The following is a 24,701-nucleotide window of genomic DNA, read 5'->3' as shown; positions in this document are numbered from 1 at the left end:
TAAGTGTCACTAGTAATAATCCTTTTTAAAAGGTTTTATGTGAATACTATATTGTTTTCATATTCTCATAACATATATTAGGAGAAATTAGAGAAGAAGTTGGTAGACAATAAATTGGTTTTCAACTATTAGATAGCCAACATTATTTATTCCGCACTTTTTACGGTTTTTAGAAGAGTAAAATATAGTTTTTGTCTCTAACATTTAGGATAAGTTTTAAAGTTGTCTCTAATATTTAAATCGTCCTATTTAAATTTTTTAACATTTTAAAATTGGCTCAATGTTGTCCTACCATTAAAGATCTGTTAACAGAATTGATGAGGGGATAAAATTAAGACGATTTTTAAAACGTTAAAGACTTAAATAGAAAGAAAACGTCGAGGACAAAAATGATACATAGAAATAAATTTTAATTTTATCCATCAATAATATTAATTTTTTACGGTACATAATTATTCAATTATTTTTTAATCACATCTAAGTAAATTACACTTAATCATATTACTTTCATTCTAAATAAATTTATTTTTTTATAATTTTACTCTTAAAAGTTTTTACTCATCATGAAATATTTGTAGAATGACTAGTACATAAATTTACAAAAAAAATCATTTTTTTTACGACAAATAATTACTTAATTTATTTTACAACATTTTAGACTATATTGATCCCTAAAAAATTTTAAATTTTACACTTTAATTTTTAATAAATTTTTATTCTTTATAGGTCCACAAAAATTATTTCCTTCGGACAAAATTATCCTTCTGTTGTTTTAGAAGAGGACTAATTTATTTTATAATAATATTTTTTATCTAATTGTCTTATAATTATTTTTTAAGAATTTATTTAACCAGCATGTATAATAAAAATTTGATTGAAAATGATGGAGATGCTAATTTATTTGACAGAATTTGATCACATACATGTGTAATTTTGATTTATTTCAAGAGATGTATGTGATTTATCTTTTATTATTTAGTAATAGAAATGGTAGATAACTTAGGGAAACCATAGGAGGCCATCAAAATGAGGAGTAGGTAGTTAATATTTTATCTAATATATTGTGATACCTAAAAGCAGAGATGCTTTTGTAATCTAAACTGTTGGCATTTGGCAAAGGAAATTAAAGCCAAATAAATTGAAGTAGCATGATAATAAAGTGAAAATTAGGGCAATAATCAAATTAATTAAAAATGAGCAAATGTCAATCTCTTTTTTCTTCAATAATGGGTGGTAGCTGTTAATCAACTCATGATGATGATGAGATCATTATCATAAATTTAAACAAATTAAACACATGTGAAGCAAGGAGCATGTAGCAAAATTAATATTTAGTCAACCATAACCATACAAAAAAAAAAAATTGTGCTCCAACTCACTAATCCATATCCAACTCACTACATTTTTGAATTAGAATAATATGGATTTAATTTGAAGCACTAAGTGGCTAAGGGTAATTAAATGATATCTTTTTAATGTTTTAATTTCAAGTGGCAAAAAGCTTGAATTGCTATTTGCTTGGTACAAACATCCTCCACACTATTACATTTCCATTGCACCGCTAGAAGTAAAAATAAGCAACAAGCTAAAAGATTCAAAATTATATATATAAGGTAATTATCTTTTCCATTAAATTACAACCAAGTTGTTTTGTTTCAAAGTAAAGTATTAATTAAAGTTATACATTGATTGTACCACAAAATAAATTATCATGTGTTTTCTTCACTTCTAAATTTTGTTATCTTCTACAAAAAGAGACAAACATATCATCAATCTTGGTTAATTATATTCAAGTGTACCAAATGAAAGAAAAAATTTTCGAATGATGGATGATTGGGACTTTGTGTCCATTTTATCCTATCCACTTTATATGTCAATATGTAAATATAAGCTAACATTTATGCGAAAAGAATTTTGATGTTCTATTCTATTATTCCATGAATTAATGTAGATACCAGCTCTTTGGGCCATAAAGGAATTACATTCCTTAGGTCCATTAACTATCACTGAATATATATTCTTAGGAGTGAAATTTATCCAAAGAAAAATAATATTTACTCTATTGTTTATACTTTTTTGTAGTAGTTGTTGACTTGTTGTATTGATTATAATTTTTATATTTTTTATGATATAAAAAATATTTCTTTTTCATTTTTTATCATTAGTTTAATGTCAAGTAAAAGTGAATTATATAAAAAATAATTTTTTTATTTTTATTTTTTACTTAATTTCTCTATTAGTCCTATTAATCTACAATTTTATTTATTAAGGATGTAAAATTATAATAAATGTGAGATTAATTAAGATAATAAGTACTGTCAGAATATATTAATATTAATTAGCATTTATTAGAATTATTTAGTATATCTGAATATTTATTATAGAATATTATTGTCTTTATTATTACGATTTTTTTAGCATCTATAAATACTCTTTTATATTGTATCATTTCAGACAACTTGAATACACTTAATAATATACAAATCATTTCTCTAATTTAGTCTCTTGTTTTTAACATGGTATCAGAGCCATGATATCCTCCTTGAGGAGGATAGATTGTTTTTTCTGATAAAATTACCGTATTTTTCATATTTTTCTTTTGTGCCTTTTTTTCCTTTCTCTTTTGTCAATGCTTTAATACTTTTCATACCTCACTGGTTAGTTCATTCACTACTTACTTCTTCTCATGGAGAAATCATATATTTTGTTTGCGCTTCTTTAGTTCCATCTGCATTTCGTTGTGGCAGTTCTGTTTGTGTTTTCTTTTGACAGTTCCGTCTACGTTTTTTGACAGTTTCGTCTACGTTTCCTTGTGACAGTTCTGTTTGCGCTTTTCTTTCGGCAATTCTGTCTGCGTTTTCTTCCGGTAGTTTATCTGCGCTTCCTTCCCGGTAGTTTCGTCTACGCTTCCTTGTCGGCAGTTTCGTCTGTGCTTTCTTCTGACAATTTCGTCTGCACCCGTTCTATTAGTTTATACATTTTTTTCGTTAAGTTTCAAATTCAAGTTATCACTTGAGTTTAAGGGAGAATGTCAGAATATATTAGTATCAATTAGCATTCATTAGAAGTATTTAATATATTTAAATATATATTATAAAATATTAATATCTTTATTATTATGATTTTCTTAATATTTATAAATATTTTTTTATATTATATTATTTTAGACAACTTAAATATATTTAATAATACACAAATTATTTCTCCAATTTAATCTCTTTATTTCTAACAAGTACTTTAATAAAGAAGTCTTAGGTTCGAGTCATATAAAAGCAAAAAACATATTTGTTTATATACATGATAAAAATATTTTAGGGATAAAATGTGTGCATAAACTCCTCTGATCTTTAATCCAGATTATGTATAGTAGATTAAATATTAAGGAGAATAAGTAGTGTAACACAGGAATCTATGTCCAATCCTGCTTAAAGAATTATAAGCAATTCATCACTTAATCAAAATTAGTGGACTATGTTTCTTTTGCATTTGGATTCATTCATTCTAGATGGAGTCTTATGTAAAGCAAAATTATCCAGATATCATAAACAAAACTAATATAAAAGTAAATATAATTAATTACAAGGCACTAAGCTTGCTAGTGAGTGCACCATATGCATGGTTTTAATTTGATTAAAATAACATGATCTGCACGTGTCACTTCATTCAAAATAATTAAGCAAATATATAGCATATATATTTTTCATTTCTAGTTAGATCGATGTCTATATACAGGCAATTAATTTTATTGGATAAATTGGGATAAATTAGTTCTTCTATCATTTTAAAGAGGAAATCATTTATCTTATAATAATATTTTTTAAAATTTAATTGTCTTATTACAAAATTTATTAAAAATTTATTTATCTAATACGTATATTAAAAATTTGATTAAAAATAAAAAAGGACTAACTTATTCAACAAAAATAATTTTTAAAAATTTTTAGAGAATAAAAATTAATTAGCAACTAAAATATCTTATTTAAAATTCGTTAAATATCAAATTTAAATATTTACATACTAATTTTTTATATACTCATTTAGGGATGGACATATGAGGGGCGAAGGCCTCGACTTCCTAACTTTTAAAAAAATTAATAGTAATAAGTTATTAGTATGATTTAATTTATTAAAAAATATATTTAATATTTAGTCTAATATAAATAAAAATTTAGTCCAACCTAAATATTAACGATTTTTAATATCTAAAAAATAAGTAACAATATTAAAAAAATTTGAAAAAAATATTATTACAAGTATTTTTTAATTAAATAAAAATTTCCAAATCCTATAAAGTGGATTCTTTTCTTTTTGTCACTGTCTTTCTTGATTCGTTTGGTATTAATTCTCTCTATTTTCAGTGCTACAAACTTAGAGATCTTTTTTAACTACGAATATTGTGAAGAATAACTCAAAAACAAAATGAAAGATACATTTTTTACTAATTGTCTTTAATTACATTAAGAAAAAAATTGCTAAAAGATTTGACACAAATTACGAATTTTATGATAAGAAAAATTGGCCATTTCGTTAGTAAAAATTACACATATATTTTTTGTACTTTAAAATATATTTTCTATCAATATATTTTTGTAATACATCTTATATTATATAATTTTTTTGTATATTTTTTAATATTATATATGAATTATTCTCCACGTACAAGCGTTTTTTCCATACAAGTCATTTATAATCACGCGCTTCGTGTCGTTACTGCACGTTCTTCTTCTTCTTCTTCTTCTTCTCGTTACTTATTCTTCTTCTTTTTCGTTATTTTTCTTTTTTGTTATTGTCGTCATCAACACCACCTCTTTCTCCTCCTCCTCCTCTTCCTCCTTTTTTTTCATTGGAATTTCTTCTCCTTCTTTTATTGTTTTGAATCCAATCAAATGGCTGAGGTGTGGTTCAATTCCGAAGAAAAAAAATATAGCATTAGAGAAACTATTTTTCTGTATTTGCAATAAATTTGGATGTAACACATACAGAGATATTTGGGTGTAACACTGTAACACGAAGATATTTGAATGTATTTTTATTCTGATAAGTTCTGCATAATTCAAAACTCTTCCTCTTCCTCCTCCTCATCTTCTACTGCTTCTTTTTTTTAATCATCATCACCATTTTCTTCTTTTTTTTCTTATTCATCTTCTTCTTTTTGTTTTACCTTCTCAAATTTCTTCTTGTTTTATTCTCTTAAGAAGAATAAAAATAAAAGAATCAAACAAAGAAGAAGAAGAAATACATAATGCTGCAAAATTATTTGAAAAAAGATGAATTTATATTCATTTAACTAAAAGAAAAAAAGAAAAAAGAAAAAAAAGAAGAAAAAAATGTAGCATTAGAGGAAACATATTTCTGTATTTACAGCAAATTTGGGTGTAACACGAAGATATTTGGATGTAATACGAAGATATATGGATGTGTTTTTATTCTGATAAGTTCTACATAATTCAAAACTCTTCCTCTTCCTCCTCCTCATCTTCTATTGCTTCTTCTTTTTTTTTTTTATCATCATCACCATCTTCTTTTTCTATTTTTCTTATTCATCTTTTTTTTTTGTTTTACCTTCTCAAATTTCTTCTTGTTTTACTCTCTTAATAAGAATAAAAAGAAAAAAATCAAACAAAGAAGAAGAAGAAACACATAATGCTCCAAAATTACTTGGAAGAGGATGAACTTACATTCATTTAACTAAAAGAAAGAAAGAAATAAGGAAAAAAAAAGAAGAAAAAATGCAGCATTAGAGAAAATATTTTTTTGTATTTGCATCAAATTTGGTGTAACACGAAGATATTTGGGTGGAACACGAAGATATTTGAGTGTATTTTTATTCTGATAAATTCTGCATAATTCAAAACTATTCATCTTTCTCCTTCTCATCTTCTACTGTTTCTTCTTCCTCATCTTCTTATTTCGTTTTCTTATAATTCTTCTTGGGAGAAAAAATCAAACAAAAAAATACATAATGTTGCAAAATCAATAGAAAAATGTGGAAAAAAAATGCAGCAACAATAACAACAATAAAAAGAAGCACGATGAAGATGAACACGCAAAAAAGAAAAAGAACGAATGTGAAGAAAAATGAGAAAGAATGCAAAGAAGAAGAAAAAGAAGAAGAAGGAGAAGGAGTAGGAGAAAGAACGTGGAATACAAACGTTGAAGAAGAACCGTTTCTTATTTCGCACTATTTAAAGTTGAGGAAGCACATGTTTACACGCTTTTAAAATTGAAAGTTGTTTTTGTTGGGTTTAGACTGACTTGATGGTTTTCAGTGGCTAAGAGAAGGGGGGGTTGAATCTTAGCCCCTTTTTCTTTCAATTACACTTGCTGGTCTTTGCAACAACTTCAGGAGACTTTTTGATTTTTGTCTCGTCCCAAGCCACGAGACTTTTTCGTTTTGTCTCGTCACTTGTCACGAGATATTTTTCGGCTTTATCTCCTGGGCAGCAGAAACAGAATTTAAGTAGAAAAGGAAGAAATAGTACACCAAGATATATCCTGGTTCAGCTGCTAAGTGCAGTGCAGCTTACATCCGGTCTCCATCACAACAATGATGGAATTTCACTATAATCAACTTTGATTACATACACCAATTCTCTCTAGGAACTACCCTTCCTATCTGGGACAAGTCCAGAATTCTAAACCCAACCCTGAACTTGACTTGGTCACTGCCAAGCTTTCAACTGTAAAGTGCTAACCCAACTTACAAAGGGATTCCCACAGAATCATGGAACACAACATAGATGTACAAAGGAACTCTAAGGACATCTATGGCTTTTTCTTTTAATTTTGTACTCTCTGCCTTTTTCCGCTTTATGACTTTTTCATACAATCCTCACTGTTTGCGTTTTTCCATGAGACTCAAGACATGACAAAATTAAACAGAAAAATATAAAACAGAATACTTTGAAGGAGAAGAACATATGTTAGCTCAGGTAGCTCTGAGAACCCTGTGCCTTGCACTCTCACACTGTCTCCTTGCTTCAAACCATGGTTGTTCACCCTTTTTATAGAAGAGTGAAGCCTCCACAGTTGAAACCAAAAACCAAACCAACTTCTTCTTCTCCAAGAACAAAAACCGGTTCGGCCAGAAAGAGAGAAGAGGTAACTCACGCATAAACCAACATGCAAATACCTCTAGTCCTTCCTTGGTCATCACTCTTCATCAATCCGAGCGCTCCATCATTGGCTTCCTCTCCAAGATGGATTTCTGGCCCTTGATACTTCATGATGATGATGGCTTCATCTGCTCCAATCTCTGCCTCTTCCATCACTTCGCCACTCTAGCTACTTCCTGTGGTGGTTGAGCAGAATCAGAGACAAGCCATGCCTCCAAAGATCTCTTCCTTGCTGGCCGAATCTTCTTCTTTCTTTTTGAGTATGAAGAAGCCAAGATCTCATCACAAAATCTTACCAATAGTGATAAGAATCTCAGCCACTACATACTTTATGTTTTCTTTTTCTTGATGCCATCATCACAATGGCTCTTTTTCTTGGTCCTAACTTCTCTGTGATTTTTACTGATAGCTTGCTTCATTCCTCATTTCCTGCGAGACAAGACCGAAAGAGAGAGGAGAGAGAACAGAGAAAAGCTTGCTATGTAACTAAGGAAGAAAATGAAAATGAGTTAAGTTTACTTACTCATGCCTAGTCTCTGCTTCCTTTACTTGCTTCTACCATTTTCTTTTCTGACAGTGAGGTGACCAAATACAAAGAGAGAGAAGAGAGAGTAGAAAGAAGAAAAGCAATGGAAGTAATGTGTGATATAAATTATAATCAATTAAAATCAATTAATCCCACTTCCCATGCTTTTGCCTTGTAACATGCATATCTCAATAAATGCCATCAAATCAATTGTATAATCTCTCTCATTGTTCCAAGGTCTGCAATAACTCCAATTAATAAAATTTGGATTCCATCAAGGAATAAAAGTGATATCCATTGGAGCATGCAACAACATGATCAAAGGAGTGGGTTTTATTTGTTTAAATGGATAAAGCAATATTGTGTCCCATCTCCCTTTTTTTTCTTATTTCGGACCAAAGAAGTTAGTTATACACCAACAATAGATTTGGGCTTGCACATTTAAATCTGGCCCAAACCAATTCAGCCACAATGATTAAAACCATTTGTATGAATGCTGAATAATTTTTAATCAAACTGGGCTTGCTGTAGATTTTCTTTATTTTCGGCCCAACACAAAATCTGCACAACAAAATTATTAATTAAGCAAGTATGAATTAAGATCAAATTAATAATTTTGTAATTAATTGTTTTTAGTAATGTTTGTTCATCATCAAATTAAATTAGAGTTTTCCAAACTCATCAATCTCCCTCTTGATGACAAACATTATTAAAAATTGAAATGGAAAGAAATTAAAGATTAGAGTATAGAATACTCCCTTTGAATATTTGAATTTCTCCCCCTTTCTAATTGTCACATGGCTCCCCCTTAATATATGATGTTTTTACCAAGGGAAGCATTAACCTGTAACAATTTTAATCAAGCCTAAAGTAACAATGTTATTCAGCATATCCATTACATGACGTTGAATGCTTGATTTATGAGCAGTTTTGAATGATATACAAAACTCATTTGTTATCAATAATTTGATTTTCTGCTCAATACACACAAAATAATTAATCAAAATATCTTTGAAAAATAAGTTGTTGTTCAATCTGTTTTAATAACATTTTCCAATCAACAAATCAGAGCAACACAGTTATGGTAGGAAAACATTTTAATCATGGCATGATCATTTCAATCACAGCAACTTTCAAAGATTTGATTTTCATATTAATGCTTAAAGGAACTGCCAAAAAATAATGTATTCAGCAAGCATGTTTACCAAGATGAATCAAAAGTATATTCCTAATCCAAAGCATATTCATCAAGGTAAATCAATTGCGTTCACAAATGCATATTTCTAATCAAACATCAGCAAGCACAGTACTAAAACAAATGCATTACAATGTATAACAGGGGTGATCATAAATCCATACACAAGGATTTCATCCCCTGTTTTTAGAATTTCAATTTTCAGCACTTTCTCCCCCTTTTGTCATCAAGGGGCACCGCAAAATAAATGAAAACAACATACAAAAGGCAGAATATTTGTTTTTCACCAAACCACAATGGTCCAGTCAGCACACATGCATTTGAGCAAATGACAATCAAAGCTCAACTCGAAATTAATTCACTAACACAAAGTGCTCAAAATAGAGCCAGATCAAAGCACAAAACAGAGCAAAACAGGTCTGCAAAATAGTGCAACAAATCAATGAAACATAACAGTTTCAATTCAGTCTTTTTTTTTAATCAAGAAGGGACCCTGCAAAAAAATGAGGAACGGGTCAGAGTGAGGTCAAAGAGATTTGGTGGGGCCCAAAATAATTAACTTTAGTTCAGTCTCCCCCTGTATCATGGCCCGTTCAACACGTCCTGAAATTTGTCTCCTGCTTTCCTACGAGACAAAACCGAACAGAATCAGAATTTCACAAATTCTCAACAGAACTTAAATCAAACATTCCCAAGCTTTGTCTTAGTGAACAGAATCTGTCTTCACAGAGGGGTTTTGTAAAAATGTCAGCAAGTTGATCTTCAGATTTTACAAATTGTATATCAATAGTACCTTTTTGCACATGTTCTCTAATAAAATGATATTTAATCTCAATGTGCTTTGTTCTTGAGTGCAAAACAGGATTTTTTGAAATATTTATGGCACTCATGTTATCACAAAATAATGGTATACTATTGATCTTTAATTTGTAATCTTCCAACTACGTTTTTAACCAAATTAATTGTGAGCAACACACAGAAGCGGATATGTATTCAGCTTCAGTTGTGGATAGAGCTACTGTGGCTTGTTTCTTGCTTGACCACATGTTGAGTGAGCTTCCAACGAAGCAACACATGCCGGAGGTGCTCCTTCTATCCACTCTATCTCCCGCATAATCTGCATCACAAAACCCTACTGCACAAAAATTATCAGATTTTGGATACCATAAACCATAATCACATGTTCCCTTAATATATCTAATGATGCGTTTAACAGCCGAAAGATGGGATTCTTTTGGGTGAGATTGAAATCTTGAACATACACCCACACTTTGAACAATATCCGGTCTAGAGGATGTAAGATACATTAATGAACCAATCATTCCTCTATATCGTGTTTCATCCACATCTTCGCTATCATCATCTTTTTCAAGTTTATTGTTTGGATGCATTGGTGTTCCCATTGTTTTATAATTTTCTAGGCCAAACTTTTTGATAAGTTCTTTTGCATACTTTCCTTGGTGAATAAAAGTACCACTAGGAGTTTGTTTAATTTGGAGGCCAAGAAAGAAAGTAAGCTCTCCCATTAAACTCATCTCAAACTCACTAGTCATGAGTTTTCCAAACTCTTCACACAAGGATTCATTGACCGAACCAAACACAATGTCGTCCACATAAACTTGAACTAGAAGAATATCATCATTAGATGCTTTAATAAATAAAGTCGTGTCCGTGGTACCCCTTTGAAATTGATTTTCTAATAGGAAGGCACTAAGCCTTTCATACCAAGCTCTTGGAGCTTGCCTAAGACCATAAAGAGCCTTTGAGAGTTTAAAAACATGATTTGGAAAATCTTTATGTTCAAAACCGGGGGGTTGAGCCACATACACTTCTCTATCAATAAAGCCATTAAGGAAAGCACATTTGACATCCATTTGAAACATTTTGAAACCCTTATGGGCAGCATAGGCAATAAGCAACCTAATTGCTTCCATTCTAGCTACCGGAGCAAAAGACTCATCAAAATCTATACCCTCTTCTTGATCATAACCTTGGGCCACTAATCTAGCCTTGTTACGAATAACTTGTCCATCATCACCAAGTTTATTTTTGAATACCCACTTAGTACCCGTTACCTTCTTACCATCCGGATGAGGTACTAATGTCCAAACCTCATTCTTGTCAAACTGAGCAAGCTCCTCTTGCATGGCCTTGACCCATGATGGATCTTCAAGAGCTTGTTTGACATTGTTGGGCTCCATTTGTGACAAGAGAGCAAAGTTGCTAGGTTCGGTTTGCCTTTTGGTGGAGGATCTTGTTGTTACACCTTGAGAGGGATCACCAATGATGAAGTCATGAGGATAACCCCTCATAGACTTCCATTCTCTAGGCTTTCGGATAGATGTAGAGCTTTGATGAACTTCTGGTGGTCTCACTGTTTCAGTTGCTTGTGCCTGCTCAGGAGATAAAATGGAAATGTCTCCTCTAATCTGACAAGACAAAACTGGACTGGCAGATTCTTCATTCTGAATAGATTTGGGATTTTCTTTGCTTGTTCCAGCTTCTTTACCATCTGAATCATTATCTATCACAGTACTGGGAATTAAGTTAGAATCACAAAAAGTAACATGTATGGATTCCTTTATAGTCCTATGCTCCTTGAGATAAATTCTATAGGCCTTGCTTGTGGTGGAATATCCAACAAATATTCCTTCATAGGATTTTAGATCAAACTTTCCAAGATTTTCTTTATTATTAAATACAAAGCATTTGCATCCAAAAATATGAAAGTACTTAAGATTTGGAGGGGTTCCTTTCCATAGCTCATAAGGGATTTTCTTTAACCATTTTCTAATGATTGTTCGATTCAAAATATAACATGCTGTGTTGACAGCTTCAGCCCATAAAAATTTAGGAATCTTATTCTCACATAGCATAGCCCTAGTCATTTCTTGAAGGCTTCGATTTCTTCTTTCAACCACCCCATTTTGTTGGGGGGTTCTAGGACATGAAAAATTATGAGAAATCCCTAAGTCATCACAGAATTTTTCAAAATCTTGATTTTCAAATTCTCTTCCATGATCACTTCTCAAATGGGCAATTTTCAAATCCTTTTCATTTTGAATTTTCTTGCAAAGAGTGGAGAAGGCATGAAAGGCATCATTCTTATGAGCAAGAAAAAGTACCCAACCAAATCTAGAGTAATCATCTACCACCACAAGGCCATAGTGTTTGCCTCCTAAACTTTGAGTTCTAGTAGGACCAAAAAGATCTATATGTAACATCTCCAATGGCCTTTTGGTTGAGATTCCATCTTTTGATTTAAAAGAGGATTTTACTTGTTTGCTCAATTGGCAAGCATCACAAGTAAGATCCTTATCAAACTTGATGTTTGGAATTCCTCTAACCAAATTTCTTTTGACTAGCTTAGAAATTTGGTACATGCTAGCATGACCCAACTTTCTATGCCAAAGCCATTTTTCAGATTCAAGAGAGGTAAAGCATGTTACATTTTGTTCCTTTAAATCCTCAAGAGTTAATCCATACACATTGTTGCATCTTTTGGCTTCAAATAAAATATCCCCAGTTTTCTCACAAACAACTAAACAAACAAACTTCTTAAAAATAACTTCAAAACCTAAATCGCACAATTGACTAATACTAAGTAAGTTATGTTTCAAACCATTTACAAGAAGAACATCATTTATACAAGATGAAAAAATTTTACCAACTTTCCCAACAACCACTATTTTTCCTTTTGCATCATCACCAAAAGTGACAAGTCCTCCATCATACTCATCAAGCTTTATGAAGAAGGTTGTCTTTCCGATCATATGCCTAGAACATCCGCTGTCCATATACCATATATTCTCCTTCCTTTTGGATGCTAGGCACACCTACAAAACAAGCTTAAGTGACCTTTGGTATCCAAATCTTTTTTGATCCTTTTACGTTAAACCATCTTCTATGTTCTAAACCATTGTAATCAAAAACAACTTTACAAACTTTATCACCAATCATTCTTTCACCAAAGAAACATTGAATAGGAAAGTGTCCATTTCGATTGCATAGCCTACAAAATCTTGGAGTTGCTGTTTTGTTAAAGTAGGTTGGGTCTTGATACCTTGTATCATTTGAAGATGAAGCAATGTTTTCAAAATGAGATTTTTCAGATTTATAAAACCCCAACCCAGCTTTATCATAAAGAGGTTTTTGACTAGCCAAAATTTGATTAAGATTTTCAGAACTTTGTGTAAACTTGGCTAAGTCTTCCTTAAGCCTTATAACCTCTTTAAGAAACTCTTCATTTCTTTTATAACAGTCTACATATGCAAGGACAGAATGGTCACTTTCACAGCTTCTAATTTGGGTTCTTAACTGCTTATTTTCTTCAACAAGATCACAAGCAGTTTTGGCCTCTCTCACTTTCTCTTTTAGAAAACTGTTTTCAGCTTTAAGAATGGTGATTTGTTGTTCAAGTTCTTGATTTTCCAACAGAAAACATCTTATTTTTTCAGAAAGGTGGTCTATCATAAGATGAAGATCTTCAGTGTTAGGGTTATGAAAGACTACCTGATTTACATGATTTGCCATGAGACACGGTTGTGACTTGGTCTCCGATTCTTCATCATCATCATCTGAGTCATTTTCCAAATCTTCCCATGAGGCCATCAGTCCCTTCTTCTTTCCCTTTTTCAGCTTCTCCTCCTTCTTTAACTTGGGACAGTCGGATCTGAAATGCCTCATTTCCTTACAATTGTAACAGGTTACTTTGCTAAGGTCTTTCTTCATCTTTCTTGAACTGCTGCCTTTGCCTTTGAGCTTCACCATTTTCCTAATTTTTTTTGCAAACAACACAAACTCATTTTCAGAAGAGTTATCACTGGATTCACCATTCAGAGGGTTAGTTATAGAAGAAAAAGTAATTCCTTTCTTTTTTGAATCTTTTTTCAAAAAGGTGTTTTCAAAAGCAAGAAGATTTCCTCTCAAATCATCAACTGTCATGGAATCTAAGCTACTGCTCTTAGAAATAATTAAAGCTTTTGTTTTCCACTCTTTTGTAAGACATCTCAACACTCTTCTCACTAGCACAGATTCAGAATGTGTAATTTCCAGAGCATCTAAGTCAACAATGATGGTGTTGAACCGCTCGAACAGTTCATCAATGGACTCTCCTTCCTTCATTGCAAACATTTCATATTCCCTGTTCAACATGTCTGTCCGAGTCTTCTTTACAATGGTAGTTCCTTCATGAGTGATTTGTAGCTTGTCCCATATTTTCTTTGCCGTTGTGCATCGTGATACCCATCGGTATTCCTCAAAGCTGATAGCATAGTTGAGCAGGTTTACTGCCTTGGCATTTAATTCTACCTTCTTCCTATCTCCCTCAGTCCATCTTGCTTCTGGTTTGAGAGTGACTACTCCTTCAGCACTTGTGGTAGTTGAAAATTGAGGCCCTTCTAGGATAATCTTCCAAAGTCTATAATCCACTGCTTTCTGCCATGAGGATCTTTTCTCCAAGCTGCAAAGCTTGATCTCTTTGAGACCAAGCTCTGATACCAATTGATGGTTTTCAGTGGCTAAGAGAAGGGGGGTTGAATCTTAGCCCCTTTTTCTTTCAATTACACTTGCTGGTCTTTGTAACAACTTCAGGAGACTTTTTGATTTTTGTCTCGTCCCAAGCCACGAGACTTTTTCGTTTTGTCTCGTCACTTGTCACGAGATATTTTTCGGCTTTATCTCCTGGGCAGCAGAAACAGAATTTAAGTAGAAGAGGAAGAAATAGTACACCAAGATATATCCTGGTTCAGCTGCTAAGTGTAGTGCAGCCTACATCCAGTCTTCATCACAACAATGATGGAATTTCACTATAATCAACTTTGATTACATACACCAATTCTCCCTAGGAACTACCCTTCCTATCTGGGACAAGTCCAGAATTCTAAACCCAATCCTGAACTTGACTTGGTCACTGCCAAGCTTTCAACTGTAAAGTGCTAACCCAACTTACAAGGGGATTCCCACAGAATCATGGAACACAACATAGATGTACAAAGGAACTCTAAGGACATCTATGGCTTTTTCTTTTAATTTTGTACTCTTTGCCTTTTTCCGCTCTATGGCTTTTTCATACAATCCTCACTGTTTGCCTTTTTCCATGAGACTCAAGACATGACAAAATTAAACAGAAAAATATAAAACAGAATACTTTGAAGGAGAAGAACATATGTTAGCTCAGGTAGCTCTGAGAACCCTGTGCCTTGCACTCTCACACTGTCTCCTTGCTTCAAACCATGGTTGTTCACCCTTTTTATAGAAGAGTGAAGCCTCCACAGTTGAAACCAAAAACCAAGCCAACTTCTTCTTCTCCAAGAACAAAAATCGGTTCGGCCAGAAAGAGAGAAGAGGTAACTCACGCATAAACTAACATGCAAATACCTCTAGTCCTTCCTTGGTCATCACTCTTCATCAATCCGAGCGCTCCATCCTTGGCTTCCTCTCCAAGATGGATTTCTGGCCCTTGATGCTTCATGATGATGATGGCTTCATCTGCTCCAATCTCTGCCTCTTCCATCACTTCGCCACTCTAGCTACTTCCTGTGGTGGTTGAGCAGAATCAGAGACAAGCCATGCCTCCAAAGATCTCTTCCTTGCTGGCCGAATCTTCTTCTTTCTTTTTGAGTATGAAGAAGCCAAGATCTCATCACAAAATCTTACCAAAAGTGATAAGAATCTCAGCCACTACATACTTTATGTTTTCTTTTTCTTGATGCCATCATCACAATGGCTCTTTTTCTTGGTCCTAGCTTCTCTGTGATTTTTACTGATAGCTTGCTTCATTCCTCCTTTCCTGCGAGACAAGACCGAAAGAGAGAGGAGAGAGAACAGAGAAAAGCTTGCTATGTAACTAAGGAAGAAAATGAAAATGAGTTAAGTTTACTTACTCATGCCTAGTCTCTGCTTCCTTTACTTGCTTCTACCATTTTCTTTTCTGACAGTGAGGTGACCAAATACAAAGAGAGAGAAGAGAGAGTAGAAAGAAGAAAAGCAATGAAAGTAATGTGTGATATAAATTATAATCAATTAAAATCAATTAATTCCACTTCCCATGCTTTTGCCTTGTAACGTGTATATCTCAATAAATGCCATCAAATCAATTGTATAATCTCTCTCATTGTTCCAAGGTCTGCAATAACTCCAATTAATAAAATTTGGATTCCATCAAGGAATAAAAGTGATATCCATTGGAGCATGCAACAACATGATCAAAGGAGTTGGTTTTATTTGTTTAAATGGATAAAGCAATATTGTGTCCCATCTCCTTTTTTTTTCTTATTTCGGACCAAACAAGTTGGTTATACACCAACAATAGATTTGGGCTTGCACATTTAAATCTAGCCCAAACCAATTCAGCCACAATGATTAAAACCATTTGTATGAATGCTGAATAATTTTTAATCAAACTGGGCTTGCTGTAGATTTCTTTTATTTTCGATCCAACACAAAATCTGCACAACAAAATTATTAATTAAGCAAGTATGAATTAAAATCAAATTAATAATTTTGTAATTAATTATTTTTAATAATGTTTGTTCATCATCAAATTAAATTAGAGTTTTCCAAACTCATCATGACTTATATAGACTTATATGCCAAAATAATTTGTATGTATGACAAGTCTCATTATATATATTATTGGCCCATATTTTTAGATCTGTCCATATATTTATCATAGTAGATTTTAGTAGAAAAAGTATAGGTAGACAATGAAAATATTAAACAATGTGAACAATGGATATGTTAGATGTTCATTTTACTAGGTGTGTGGATAGTTATTCTAATATTAAAATTTAGATAAATAATTTAGAGATATAATATATTTTAATTTAATTGATGATTGTTTATGTTGTTCAAAGAAATTATTGGTTAGCTAGTATTATCAAAGGACAAAGGTGGCAATGAAAGGACTTTAGTAGTTCAAATTCTACAGCCAGCATGAGCGTATATCATTATTAGCATAACAATCAAAATCAGACACTTCTAAAATACAGGGTCTTTTTACATATTAATTGTGTCAATTATTTTTTTTATCTATTTTACTATATTTATGATACATCATAATTCACATCCTTTTCTCATATATATATGGAATAAAATTTGACCATGCTGGCTGTTACATGGTGTAGGGAAACCCTTGGACACGGTGTGTGTTACGTTACATACTTACATGGTATTATTATTATTATAACTTTATAAGGTATTAGGTAAAGTTGCACGTCCTATATATATAGTAAGGTTGATGAATGATGAAGCAGCTTTCCACACAAAAGAAGCATTTGATTCGCTGAAAATACTTATAAATTAAAGTCTTATTATATATAATATAAGAATTGGAAAAAAAAATTAAAAATTAGAGCTTGTGGCATACATTTAAAGGAAATTAAAATTAAAGTGTCATTTGTCACAATCATAAGATAAGTTGGTACTCCAATAATGGCCACCTCCAAAAAAGAAAACAAAAAGAATTATTAGAAAGTGTCTGCATCATCTAAGATGCCATAGCCAACAGGTTTTGGACCACTCATGTATCCACAGTTCTCTGAATATGATTTATCTATGCTCAGAAATTGGATCAAGACAAATAGAGGTGGTTGGTTGAACAAGTATTATTGGTTAATAAAAAACCGAAAAAAAAGGTTATGACAATTAATTTTTTTTTTCAGATACGCTTTTCCATAACATGGAATGAGTAATAGTTTTCGCTCAACTATTCATATGAGAAAAAGTAATCTAAAAATAATACTTTAATTTGGTTACATCCTGGTATATTACATCCATATATAGAATTAGATAGAGGGGGATAATTTTGAGATTTCATGCAAAACCACTTTGGAAACTCTTAAAACATTGAGTTTTGTTGTGAATATAGATAAAGTAATTAAACTTGGTTGTTACAAATTTTCTTTAGATAAAAAGGAAAAGAAAAGAAAAAATAGAAAGAAAGATGAAGCGAAAGAGAGAGAACTTCTAGAAGGTCAAAGAGAAGATAAGAAATTAACAGTTATTATTTTGTGCTTATCCTAAGTACTAGTGGTATTAGCATGATTATATAGTTGATTTTATTATACTTTGAGTGATCTACTCTGATATATATATATATATATATATATATATATATATATATATATATATATATAAACAGTTAATAACCCATCACTTTTTTTTGGAATACGTAATTTTAGATTCTAGACGTGTAATATAAGATTTTGAATTCTTTTAACTGATTATTGGTTGATTGTTGTTATGATCGTCTAGCAAAATTGTTCAACATAAACTTTTAGCCAGGAAAAAGAAAAGAAGAGAAAATTATTCAAGGAGAAAAGAATGTAAAATATAAGAAATGCATGTTTCAACTATAACACTGTACAATGTACCTACACCAGTGATTTATTTTATTTGATACTTTTTCTATAGTGGAGGCACAAAAAGGCATCGACGAGGTTGGGTTGGTGTCACAATCTCAGTCAGCTCAATTCATAGTTCAACACAAAAACTTGTAAGGGCTAATTTTACAAATACAATCTTATTCCTAATTAACACATTCAAATTTAAAATGTTATACGGAAAACTAAATGCGGCACAATATTAAGCATCTTTTCTCACAAAGTGAAACTGAAATGTGATCATAAATGACTTCTGAAATTCATTAAGCTGCAAAATTCATCTCTAAAAATGAGTATTGTTCTTGCCACCAAATTAAAGCAATAAAATCCCAGTTATCAAGAGTTTATATATATTCATGGTAAAGAATAAAGATCAAATAACCTATGGGGGATGACTTAAAACACACCAAATTTAACTTGGTACATCATGATACATTAAAACGATCTAATAATGTAAGATTTAATAAAAAAATGTTAGTATATAGAATTATATAATACTAAAATCTTACAATACCACTAGATTAGCATTATAGCGTTGTCCTAAGTCCTAACCTATAATATATATCTATACAACAACAATATGGCCACCTCTCCTAAGAGTATTGTGGGCAATTAGTGAATAGCAGTGGTGACTCTAAAGTTTTGATATTAGGATGGTGATCAAACCTTAAAATATTGAATAACTCATGCCATAAATCGTAATCATCATCACTTGGCCTTTTTTTTCCTAGCCTCTAATTCTTTAGATGCAACTTTGCTGACGTCGACAGGTTGTATCAAACTCTTTGGAGTAAAGGCCTGCCTTATCTTAAATGTAGCCCATGCAGCCCCAACTGCATGACCAGCTGCATCTAGCCCTTCATTTGCAGCCTTTGCAGCTTCTTCTCCATATCTGCATGCAATACACACATTGCCAAATTTCTCTCATCAACGTCATCATTGCAATATTAAAGAATTAACTCTGAGTAATAAATCCATAGTCTTGTTTCTAACCAGAAATATAAGGGACAATTAGTATTTTAAAATTTGAACATATTTTGCTTAAGAATTATGCATGTATTGAGATTTACCTGTGTTGGACAAGTTCAGTTGTCACAGTTGATGATGTTGTTAAGACATTTTTTCCCGTTACTTCAACAGCATCACATACTTTAACTATTCACAAAAATGAATTATAACATTAAATCCTGTTCATGACATATTTAATAATGTAACATCATCAGTATAATAACCAACTGAGTATTGCAAACAAGTTAGAAAAAAATTGTTGAGCAAATGAACTAAAAGCATTGCAATATTACAGACAATAATGAGTTATGCTCCGTGTACACCAAAATCAGCTACCAAAATCAGTTATCAGTATAAAATATATGTTAGAATATAAATACACATTTAAAATAAATTAAACCACACATGTATTTATACACAAATACATTGGTGGCTGATTTTAGTAACTAATTTTAGTATACAAATAGCAGTTTTGGACAAGAATACTGGTTTAAAGCTGTTCATGAAGTTTGCAAGTAGCAATTTATATATACTAATGTTGGAAAAGAACTTTAGGAATTAATAGTAATAGACCATATATCAGCTGACTTTTCATAATTGTTTATTCCATATAATTTCTAAAAATCTTATGCAATAGTTCATAGTTCATAGTTCATGCACATGCATTTTTACATAAAAGTGATCTATTTTGAATTGATAAAAACATGATTTGAAATTTTGAGTTCTCTAAATCTGTTGCACATTGAACTAAGTGAAGGCAAGAATTCCAAGTTTTGGAAAGAATGTATCAATTAGTTTTGGTCTTTTGGATGAACATTTATCACCCTGCTGAGTTACCAAATTATGATGCATTCAACAGAATATTTTTTTATTTAAATTCTGTTATCTTATTTTTGTCTAGTAACATCTTATTTCCCTCTCCTTTTAATTAGAAAACATCATACTTTTTGGCTCTGTCCAAATTAAAGAAGATACAGGATTTTATCTAATTTCTCTTTTGTGATTATTTGACTAGAACCTGGAACTCAAAACAGCATTTCATTTATGCATGTAGAATCATTAGCTCCCTTAAAAGGAAAGTGAATGATATAATTGACATACTGAATCCATCCAGTGATGCAATCACAACTTCTTCAGGTAGTAGTTTGATAAATTTCTTCCCAGCTTTTGAATTTGATGCTTTAGTGGCAAAAAATCCAGAGACTCTCACCACCCCACTGAGGACCCCATTGGCTACTTTCTCTGTCACTTTAGTCACTTTCTTAACCCTATATACAACATTAAAAACTAAAAAATGATACATCATAGATCTGAATCTTTGGTTTTAGACCTTCCATGGTATAGTAATATTAAATTTCTACATAGTAGGATTTATCTTAATATAACCCTTTGAATCTTAATAATTACATATTGCAATATTAAATCCATCATTTAAAGCAGATTATTGTTGATGAAATTTAGAGCCATTATAATCAATTTATAAACAAGATTATTACATGAGAAATAAGAAATATTTTGTTTAGTATTGATATTATCCAGAACATCTAATTAATATTTATATATTTTTGTAAAAATTAGATGAATAATTTTAGAATGAATGGAGAAAAAATATCATCCTACCTTTTAATCCGCTTCATAGTTTGAGGACTAACCTCGACGTCGGAACCACCAGCCATCCTCTGCTTCAGGAACTCATTTCCCCACTTCAAACGCTCCACCGTCACATCTCCACACCACAATATCCCCTTAATCAGCTGCCCCGATCCGGTGGCGATCAACCTCGCCGCCGTTCCGTTGTATTCCTCCACATTCGGAGCCAATGTTGTCCAATACGCCGCACTCATCTCCTCCATCAATTCCTGCTTCTCCTCCGATTTCATATCCTCCGGCGAAACATCCGCCGCCACCGATCCGTCCAACGCTTCCCCCTTCTTCTGCGCATCCTTACTCACTTCGTGTACGGTGAAACAGCTGCATTCGTTTAAAATCTCATCGAGCTTCAAAAGTAGATCTTCTTGTCCTTTCGATGCGATCGTCAGGCCGTAACTCATCACCTCTGTGGCTGCGGCTGAGCTCGGTTTCTGATCGTCGGATTCGATCGGGACACGGAAGGAGAAGAAGTAATGTGAATCATCCACCTTCACGGCGGCCTCGTCCTTTGCCAGCGGCCACTGTGTCTCGCCGGCGAGATCGGCATAGACGGCAACGATGTTCTCGTCTTGCCGGAGGCGAACGATGGTGAGGTTGCCGCAGGCGAGTTCCACGCTGTACTCCTTGTCGATTAGGTGGAGGATGGCGCCGGGGACTGTGATGAGGATCTCCTCGGTGGCCGGGGGCGCCGAAGGAGAGGCGTTGGAGGAAGAGGAGCTGGAGCTGTCATCGTCAGCAGCAGTGGCTTTCTTCTCCGGGGAGAGATTCTCGACGAGGTCTCCGACATCGACGTCGACGGAAGGGTAAACCTCGACGTTAGGATTTTCTAGCGCCATTGATGAATGGTTCAGACTTCGAAGGTCCTTAACTGTGTTTGGATTTTGGGATGGAGAGAGGGAAAGAAAGTCTAACGGACTAACGGTTGTAACTGTCTGAAAGGACACGTGGCATAAGATAAAGGATCGGAGCCAAGGGTTTAATTAACTTGGAAGTTTCCCGCGCAAATATCGGTATAAACTCTTTTTGTTTTTTTATCTTATCCGATTTAATTGTTATCAGGCCCATACTTAATTACTTATATATATATATAAAAAAAGCAACTTTTAATAAATAGATAATGAAATACAAGGGTATATACTTTTTAAGTTTTATTCATTTGTCATAAACGTTATATCATATATGGACTTGCATAAATCAAATTTAATGAATAACATTTTTTTATGTAAAGTTTGTGAACTTTGGAGTATTAAATTCTTGAGTTGAATTTTAATGTATTGATAGTGTAAAATATTTTGGAGTTATTCAATCATATTTGTTTTTTAATGACTATTCACGTAGTTAATATAAAATATAATTATTAAGGTCTGTTACACATACAAGTTTTTTTGGCTTATAAGTCTTACAAGTCCAACAAAACACACGCATTAGTAAATAAAATGCATGTATCGCGCTACTCACCATGCATTATGAACGACTCTTCTTCTTCTTCCTCCATGAAAACAATTTTCTTGCCAAATTTGAAGATAATGGAACTTCAGAAATACACCCAAATGATTACAGAAATTGTCATGACCCAAAACGAGGCATAACCGGCGCTCAGGAAAATAATCCCTAGCAAGCCTAACCGACTCAACGATAAATTGAAAAAAAATATATATAACAAATATTTGAAATAAAAAATTACAGTTTCTAAAATGAATAATTACATATTTTTAATAAAAGATAAAATAAATAAATATGGATGGATCCTGCCTGTGACATATGGAGCATATACATCTAGGAACTCGACAAAAATAGATACTCATTGTAGATCGTGACTCTTGATTAGAAAATCTCACATAGTCAAGTATTTGTTCCTGAAAAATATTTTTAGAAAAAGGGGTGAGTTTTGCAACTCAGTGACTAGACAATACATCTATAATCCACATGAGACCATATAAGCATTATTATCAAGGTAATTTAAATTAGAAAATAGCAGTTGATAATAATAAGTGAATCAATAAGGGAGTTCTCATACAGAAATCAAATCAAAAGTCCACACGTGGGCGGCTCCACCTCTATGGGTAGCCCTTTCCTCTTGTGTGTCCTAACAGAATAACAGATCTAACGTGTGGCCTACACGTTAGGCTAGCAACACCCCTGCTAGTTGAGGTCTGAGCCAGATGCATCTAGGTTAACGTCATAATCGTCGTTAACTACGGTTTTCTAATACGAGCCTCCCAAACCAATTCAAAATATATAATTTTGAATATAATCAATTCTTCAGTCTTTCATACATACGAGGTATCAAATCAAATTAAATCAAATAATACTTTCTCATCTAATCATTTTCAATCATATTTTCTCAATCTTAAGGCATTTCAAACATATTTCACAATTTTAAAATAATTGAGTACCAATAAATACTTCAATACTTCAAAAACAGATATTCAAGTAAAATCAAATATTTTGAAATAATACAAAACATCATAAAAAAAAATATAGTCTCATGTATAGTTCCAAAAGTATAAACTTCATAAAAATAAATTATTTAATTCTAATAAATCAATTATTCTAATCAATTTAAAATCGTTCAAGGCAAATATAGTGAGTATAATTCAAAGTTCATAATAGATATATATCAAAATAATTATAGATGCACAATCAAATAATTATAAATGTAAAGCCTACTCACAGCATGGTCCTAACAGGCCGAAGAGACCAAACCCAGAGTGTTGAATTCAAGATAAGAAAGATTGAAGTAGAATAAAACGAATGAGCGCAGAATTTGGACCGGAGTAGCGACAAAATGGAGCTGGCGACAGTCCCGAAAATCTAAAACAGGCAAAACTAAAATCGAATTAAAACAAGGACAAGACAGATTAAATGGTGGCATAATAGGACATGAAAGCTAGAGCAGAATCAAGGAAAAAGGCTGGACCGGGATAATGACAGGAACAGTTCAGCTCCGGTGGCAACGACGACTTGGTTCAGGTACATCCAAACGGCGACAGGAACAACGCAGCAGCAGACGTCCCTCCTTGGCGTTTCTAGGCGGCAGAGGCACGGCGGCCATAGCAGCAGCAGCAACGGAGTTCCAACGGCGGCAGAACCTCCCTGCGACCACTTCTCTCTCCACGCGCGTTCTGTTTCTCTCCCGGCGACAGATCTGGCGGTGCGAAATGGAGGCACGAACGGCGGCGATGGTGGCTGAGCTTGACGGCGACGACCCTTCCCGTGGCGGCTCTGGGTAGAACGGCGCGTCTTCCCTCTGTTTGCAAACCTCCATGGACGGCAACGATGAAGAACTCGACGGTGACGACGACGACACGAGACGGTGATGCCTCCTTCTCCTTGCGCGACTCTCTCTCCCTCGGTTCTGGCCTTTCTCGCGATGACACCACGGCGGCGACGGTGGCAATGACGCCCACCAGCACCACCTCCCTTCCTTCCTCTTCTCTTCCCTCTCCGGTTCTCCCCCTGTTCTCTTTTCTCTTTCTGTTCTTTTGTTCTGCTGTTGGAAGGGGTAAGGATGGCTAGGGTTTTGGTGAATGTGTGAGGGAGTGTGTTATGTCAAGGTTAGGGTTAGAATTTTGGTTTGGAAAGAAAAAAAGAGAAGGGTATTATTGAGATTTTACATTCTACCCTCCTTAAAAAAATTTTCGCCCTCGAAAATTGATATAATTTGCAAGACTTTACTTGGTTTTAGCACTTTACCAAGCATGAGAAAGAAGTATAAAGAGATGCAAAAGTTACAAGATAGATTTTTGTTAAAAATATGCGGTTGACATTCACCGACTCACATTTCCTTGACAGCTCAGATGTACATAGCACTCTTCACTTAG

At 33.0% G+C, this 24,701-nt stretch overlaps 1 protein-coding gene across 1 annotated transcript; it reads right to left on the bottom strand.

Moving 5' to 3' along the window:
• Window positions 1–18,650: 18,650 nt before the first annotated feature.
• On the bottom strand, window positions 18,651–21,822 carry LOC112724080 (protein EARLY-RESPONSIVE TO DEHYDRATION 7, chloroplastic-like). Its single transcript, XM_025775418.3, has 4 exons — window positions 20,848–21,822; window positions 20,329–20,495; window positions 19,290–19,374; window positions 18,651–19,111 (listed from the first exon to the last, which is right to left on the bottom strand). The coding sequence occupies exons 1-4, from the start codon at window positions 21,711–21,713 to the stop codon at window positions 18,928–18,930; spliced, it is 1,302 nt and encodes a 433-aa protein (XP_025631203.1). The 5' UTR covers window positions 21,714–21,822; the 3' UTR covers window positions 18,651–18,927.
• Window positions 21,823–24,701: the final 2,879 nt, after the last annotated feature.

This window comes from Arachis hypogaea, chromosome 1 (genome assembly GCF_003086295.3).
Source record: "Arachis hypogaea cultivar Tifrunner chromosome 1, arahy.Tifrunner.gnm2.J5K5, whole genome shotgun sequence".
NCBI classification, from domain to species: Eukaryota; Viridiplantae; Streptophyta; class Magnoliopsida; order Fabales; family Fabaceae; genus Arachis; species Arachis hypogaea.
Note: the sequence above shows the minus strand (reverse complement) of the source record. Positions and strands in the feature narration are given on the sequence as shown.